This window comes from Mustelus asterias, chromosome 30, assembly GCF_964213995.1.
Source record: "Mustelus asterias chromosome 30, sMusAst1.hap1.1, whole genome shotgun sequence".
Taxonomy (NCBI): domain Eukaryota; kingdom Metazoa; phylum Chordata; class Chondrichthyes; order Carcharhiniformes; family Triakidae; genus Mustelus; species Mustelus asterias.
In genome coordinates, this window is record NC_135830.1 from 13,546,949 (window position 1) to 13,553,981 (window position 7,033).

Consider the following 7,033-nt stretch of genomic DNA (forward strand, 5'->3'; position numbering starts at 1 on the left):
ACATTCCACCTGTGACTTTAGGGGTTTTCTCCAGGTGCTCTGCTTTCGTCCCACAGTCAAAAGATGTGCAGGTTAGAGAATTAGCGGGGTAAACATGTGGAGTTGCTGGCGGTGGGCCTGGGTAAGATGTTCTTTTGCAGAGTCAGTGCAGACTCGATGGGCTGAATGGTCTCCTTCTACACTGTAGGGGATTCTATGATTCTTCGGATACAGGTCTTCAAATGGGATGGACAGGTAAGTATGGACAGAATGTTTCCACTGAGACATGAATACACAGTAAATAGTAGTAAATCCAACCATTTACACTCAGACACCAAATCCAGGGACCACTTACACCCAGGCACCAAATCCAGGGACCACTGGCACCATGACATCAAACTCAAGGACCACTTACAACGAGACACCAAATTTAAGCAGCAATAAAAGGACATCTATGCAAGCAGCCAGTGCCACAATAAAATAAAGCTGCTTACAAACTGCGGAGAACATGTTTTTAAAAAATACATTTCTTAAAGGCACACTGGCGTCACTTTCCTAAAAACATAAAAGGTGCAACCTTCCCCAACAAAAATTCTATTTGTCAAAAGAGTCTGATGAGTTTGACACTGCAATCTTCCCAAACTCTGTCAATTTCTTTAGCAATTGGGAGATTTGTGTCCATGGGGGAGCGGGTGGTGTGGAGCTTTTGCATGCCAGAGAAGCCATCAAAATCAACGATGACAATTGCAAAGATCAGAACATTTCAAAGGCTCTCACATGCAGTACGTGTGGTGGAGTTTTAATAAACAAGATTCCAAAAGGGTTAATTGAGCCAGAAAATAACAGATTTCTTCTGCAATATCGTTCTACAATGGATGGTTCACAGGAACTCCAGATGTGTGTAAAGTGAAACACATTGACGAAGGGAAGACGGTAGATGTGGTTTATATGGATTTCAGCAAGGCGTTCGATAAGGTCCCCCATGCAAGGCTTCTAGAAAAAGTGAGAGGGCACGGGATCCAAGGGGCTGCTGCCCGATGGATCCAGAACTGGCTTGCCCAAAGGAGGCAGAGAGTGGGTATAGATGGGTCTTTTTCTAAATGGAGGTCGGTCACCAGTGGTGTGCCCCAGGGATCTGTTCTGGGACTCTTGCTGCTTGTCATTTTCAGAAATGACCTGGACGAGGAAGCGGAGGGATGGGTTGGTAAGTTTGCCGATGACATGAAGGTTGGTGAGGTTGTGGATAGTCTGGAGGGATGTCAGAAGTTACAGAGGGACATAGATAGGATGCAAGACTGGGCAGAGAAGTGGCAGATGGACTTCAACCCAGATAAATGCGAAGTGGTTCATTTTGGCAGGTCAAATGGGATGAAGGAGTACAATATAAAGGGAAAGACTCTTAGTACGGTAGAGGATCAGAAGGACCTTGGGGTCCGGGTCCATAGGACTCTAAAATCGGCCCCACAGGTGGAGGAGGTGGTTAAGAAGGCGTATGGTGTGCTGGCCTTTATCAATCAAGGGATTGAGTTTGGGAGTCCGGGGATAATGATGCAGCTATATGAGACCCTCGTCAGACTCCACTTGGAGTACTGTGCTCAGTTCTGGTCGCCTCACTATAGGAAGGATGTGGAAAAGATTGAAAGGGTGCAGAGGCGATTTACAAGGATGTTGCCTGGATTGAGTGGCATGCCTTATGAGGATAGGCTGAGGGAGCTCGGTCTTTTCTCCTTGGAGAGACGAAGGATGGGAGGAGACCTAATAGAGGTGTATAAGATGTTGAGAGGCATAGATCGTGTTGACTCTCAGAGGCTTTTTCCCAGGGTGAAAATGGCTGCTACGAGAGGACACAGGTTTAAGGTGCTGGGGGGTAGGTACAGGGGAAATGTTAGGGGGAAGTTTTTCATACAGAGGGTGGTGGGCGAGTGGAATCGGCTGCCGTCAGTGGTGGTGGAGGCAAACTCAATAGAGTCTTTTAAGAGACTCCTGGATGAGTACATGGGACTTAATAGGATGGAGGGTTATAGGTAGGCCTAGAAGGTAAGGACATGTTCGGCACAACTTGTAGGGCCGAAGGGTCTGTTTTGTGCTGTAGTTTTCTATGTTTTCTATTACAGTTCAATTTGTCACACCCACAAGTAGAACACTCAAACAGAACAAGCTTGTGGTTTCTTTTCTTCTGCTGTCTGAGAGAAGAAGCAAAAACCGTGTTAAATATTAATCTCTGAGCTCGATATCCAGGTCAAAGCTTCTGGTGTAAGATTTCTTATGAGTTTAGGGGCACCCAGTGGCGAAGTAATATTGAACAAGTAATCCAGAAACCCAAAGTCATGTTCTGGGGACCTGGGTTCAAATCCCACCATGGCAGCTGGTGGAATTTGAATTCAATAACAAAAAAATCCGGAAATAAACTTTTAATGAAACCGTTGCCGATTGTCATAAAAAACTCTTGTCCTTTAGGGAAGGAAATCTGCCACCCTTACCCGGTATGTTCCATGTGTGACTCCAGATCCACAGCAATGTGGGTCTTTAAATGGTCCAGCAAGCCATTCAGTTCAAGGGCAATTAGGTTTGAGCAATGAGTATGGACAGAGTAAATAGTCAGAAACTGTTCCCACTCAAGAGAGCACCAAGAACTAGGGCACAGATTCAAAGGATTTAGCCAAGGAGTAAGAGTGATGTGAGTAAAAATGTTTCACTCAGAGGTTGGTTGGAGTATGGAACAAATTCACTGAGAAGGTCGTGGAGGCAGGTTCTATCGAGGTATTGAAAAGAAAATTAGATTGCTATCCGAAAAGAAAGAATGTGCAATGTTACGGGAATAAGGCAGGGAAGTAGCACTGGGTACAATGCCCTTTCAGAGACCCAGGACAGACTCAATGGGCTGAATGGTGTCCTTCTGCACTGTGAGGATTCTGTGTTTCTGTCAGCACAGACCCCACATCATCAGCATTGGAACTGAAACTCCCATCATTACATCAACACCAGAACCACGATGGAATTTCAGAAAACTGGGAAATCATCCGAAAGGCAATGACACCAACAACAGGTGGGTTTCACCAAGCACCCAATGTCTTCAATAGATTGATAGGATTGATGAAAGTTCAGAGTTTAATCCGGGAGAAGATGAATCAGTGAACAGAAATAATCTTGAGCAAGAAAAGGCCCAAATAATGGCACTGTCAAAAACAGGAGATCAATCATTCTCCTCTTATTATTGGAGAAATCCAAAACACTGTGTTTGAATCAAAGCTGATTTAATCAACATTTACAAACAACATCACTGCACACACCAGCTTTCATGCTTATTAATATCAGCAGCAACAAACTCCAACTCTCAGAATGAACATGGTTCAGTCCTGGATGTGATTAACAGCAGATTCTAAATCCAATCCCTTCAGTTACTTGTGAACTCGCTGGTGCCTCAGCTGTGTGGATGAACGACTGAATCTCTTTCCACACACTGAGCAAGGAAATGGCCTCTCCCCGGTGTGAACTCGCTGGTGTGTCAGCAGGGTGGACGACTGAGTGAATCCCTTCCCACACACTGAGCAGATGAACGGCCTCTCCCCAGTGTGACTCCTTTGGTGATTAAGTAGGTTGGACATCCAAGTGAAGCCTTTCCCACAGAAAAAGCAGGTGAAGGGCCTCTCCCTGGTGTGAGTGAGTTGGTGCATCAGCAGATCCATCTGGCTTTTAAAGTACTTCTCACAGTCAGGACATTTAAACAGTCTCTTATCAGTATGAACAAGTTGGTGTGTCAGTAGGTCGAATGAACGGGTGAATCCCTTCCCACACACGGAGCAGGGGAACAGTCTCTCCCCAGTGTGAGTGCGTTTATGGTTCAACAGATCATTTTTCCTTTTATAGTTTTTCTCACAGTCAGAACATTGGAAAGGTCTCTCCTCACTGTGGATACGATGGTGTGACAGGAGGTGGGATGAGTTTGTGAACTCTTTCCCACAGACAGAGCAGGTAAATGGTCTCTCCCCAGTGTGAACATGCCGGTGTCTTAGAAGGTGGGATGATTTAGTGAATCCTTTCTGACACACAGAGCAAGTGAATGGCCTCTCCCCAGTGTGACTGCGGTGATGAATATGTAACTCAGATGGGTAATCAAATCCCTTCCCACAGTCTCCACATATCCACGGTTTCTCCCCAGTGGGACAGCACTTGTGTTTTGACAGGTTTGATGAGCGACTGAAACCTCGTCCACACACAGAACATGTAAACACCTTCTCCCCATTGTGAACGGTGCTTTTTGATTCCATGTTCAGAAGTCGATGATGTTCAGGCCCTGATGAATTGGGTGTCTGTCAGATCCTGATGTGATGTTTGATCTGAGTTTCCCACCTACAAATCCTCCTCTTCCAATATGCTGTAAAATTAATTCAAAAAGGAGAAAAAACAGTGATAAACACAAAGGTCGGTTGTGAAATTGAGCTGAATGAATCCGGTAATTTGTGGAGCCGGCACAAGGAAAAAGTGACCACGAAAGCTGCTGGATTGTGATTAAAAACTCAAATGGTTTGTTAATGTCCTTCAATTCAGGAAACCTGCCACCCAGTCCAGATCTACACAAGAATTCAACCTTAATGGGAGGAGAAAGATAGAGATGAAACAGGGAGGGAATGAACGGAAAGGACTTTATACATCGACAACTGGACAAGAACTTTGACAGAACCTGCCAAACCACAACCTTCACCAACTCAAAGGACGCAGGAAAACTATCACCTCCAAATGTCGCTTTCAATCTCAAAACAACTTGTAATCCTGAGGTAACCTGTAACCTCCTGCATTTAAGGGGCAATTTAGCCTGGTCAATCCACCTAACCTGCACACCTTTGGGGTGTGGGAGGAAACCGGAGCACCTAAAGGAAACTCATGCAGTCACAAGGAGAACATGCAAACTCCACACAGTCACCCAAAGCTGGAATCGAAGTCGGGTCCCTGATGCTGTGAAACAGCAGTGTTGACCACTGTGCCACTGTACTATGTTGCTCAGAAATAAGTTTTAGGATTTTGGCCGAGTGATTGTGAAGGCAGAGCAGTAAACTACCAAGTCAGAATAGTGTGTGATTCTGAAGAGTAAATGCAGGTAGTGGGGTTTCTGTGCACAAACTGCCCTTATCCATGTTGGAGAAGAGGTTTGTAGTTTTGGAAGCTGCTGTCAAAGGAGGTTTAGCCAATTGCTGGTAATTCCAGTAATGTCCATGTTCCAGTTATTAATTTGAAAATTTTCTAAATGAAAATTTAATGAAAATCCCTGACAGAACTACTTTTTCCTTACTTGAAACACAGCTTTAAATGGTCCGTTTGTTTCTAGAGTCGGTTCCATGAGCAACGCCTTCAACTAAACAAAATCAAAACACTGCAGCTGCTGGAAATCTGAAATGAAAAGAGAAAACGTTGTAAATACTCATCAGGTTAGACAGCATCAATGGAGACAGAAACAGAATTAATGTTGCAGTCACTGATGCTCCTCGAATAAAACACAGACCAATAGCTGCTGTTTAATGGGGCCGTGGATCCTACAATCCCATGTGCCCCAGAAACCACTCTATCCATCAGACACATTTCCCATTATGACATTTCTGTGTCAAGAGGATGCGCTGTTTAAAAGTTGTCAAGTTCCATTTTTGCGTGTTCATGTTCATTAAAGATACAGTTCGACTTCCCCCTCATTATGTATCAATTTCAGATACTTCGGTTGAGAATTTCCATTCCCCTACTTTCTGTTGGATAATGAATGCCTTGAGTACTTAGAAATCATAGAAACCCTACAGTGCAGAAAGAGGCCATTCAGCCCATCGAGTCTGCACCAACCACAATCCCACCCAGGCCGACCCCCATATTCCTACATATTTTACCCGCTAATCCCTCTAACCTACGCATCTCAGGACACTAACGGGCAATTTTTAGAATGGCCAATCATCCTAACCTGCACATCTTTGGACTGTGGGGAGAAACCCACACAGACACAAGGAGAATGTGCAAACTCCACACAGACAGTGACCCGATCCGGGATTCGAACGCAGGTCCTTGGAGCTGTGAAGCAGCAGTGCTAACCACTGTGCTACCGTGCCGCATAGGTTACAGTATAATTTGATTCCTAATGTTATTGACTGCACCCGTATCCCTAATTTTCACATCGCAGCAGAAAAAGCTCACCGTTCCTAAATGAGGAATTTCGATGGCGTGCGCTTTACCCAACATTCCTCGCGGTGGGGAATGTTCCCTATCCACAGCACGGGAGAGAGGTGCACATGCGCAGTCAGGCCGTGTTTGGCGCATGTGCAGCGTGGATGATGGCAATGGGGAGAGACGTTCCTCTGTTTCATCAGCAACCGGTAAGGATGCGTAGACATGGAGGGAGGATTGGAACCGGCAGATGGACGGAGAGGGTTTCTAAATATCTGGTGAAGGTCTCAAACCTCTAATAGTAATCCGCAAGTCCCGTGTTTGCAGCTTCAGGTCTTTTTCTCGAGATGAGACTCAGGTTAACAGCCGCCATCTTGATTCAGCAGGGAGCAGAGCGCATGCGCTGGTGTCTTGGTGACGCAACAGTGAGTGGGCGGGGCTTCAGCGTTTTCTGCTCCCAACCGGGTCCTCGTGACCGGAAAGCATCGCAAACTGAGCAACAGGTTTGAAACACCCACTCCCAGGGAAAAATGGAGTATGAAAGTAAGCTCGCAGGGACATAAAAACTGACTGTAAAAGTTTCTATAGATATATAAAGAGAAAATGATTGACAAAATGTTAGAAATGGGAGAATTCATCACGGGGAATAAAGGGCCGAAGGGCCTGTTCCTGTGCTGTATTGTTCTTTGTTCGAGGGCCGAAGGGCCTGTACTGCGCTGTATTGTTCTATGTTCTGTGTTCTATGGATCTGTCAATCAGCCTCAACCAGCACCTTCAGGAGAATTGGGAGGGTGAATATTAGATACAGCAGAGTGAGAATGGAGGGAGAGTGTGTGGGATGGAGATTCACAGCTTTTGGGGAATGAGAGAGGAAAGAATGTTCCAGAGAAACTAGAATTGTCCTGAATTTCTATCC

General features: G+C 45.4%; 1 protein-coding gene across 1 annotated transcript; it reads right to left on the minus strand.

Moving 5' to 3' along the window:
- Window positions 1-3,219: 3,219 nt before the first annotated feature.
- On the minus strand, window positions 3,220-6,513 carry LOC144480951 (uncharacterized). Its single transcript, XM_078200567.1, has 3 exons — window positions 6,411-6,513; window positions 5,267-5,364; window positions 3,220-4,354 (listed from the first exon to the last, which is right to left on the minus strand). Exon 3 carries the CDS (start codon window positions 4,245-4,247, stop codon window positions 3,378-3,380), a length of 870 nt encoding a protein of 289 aa, XP_078056693.1. The 5' UTR covers window positions 4,248-4,354; window positions 5,267-5,364; window positions 6,411-6,513; the 3' UTR covers window positions 3,220-3,377.
- Between the last annotated feature and the right edge of the window lie 520 nt (window positions 6,514-7,033).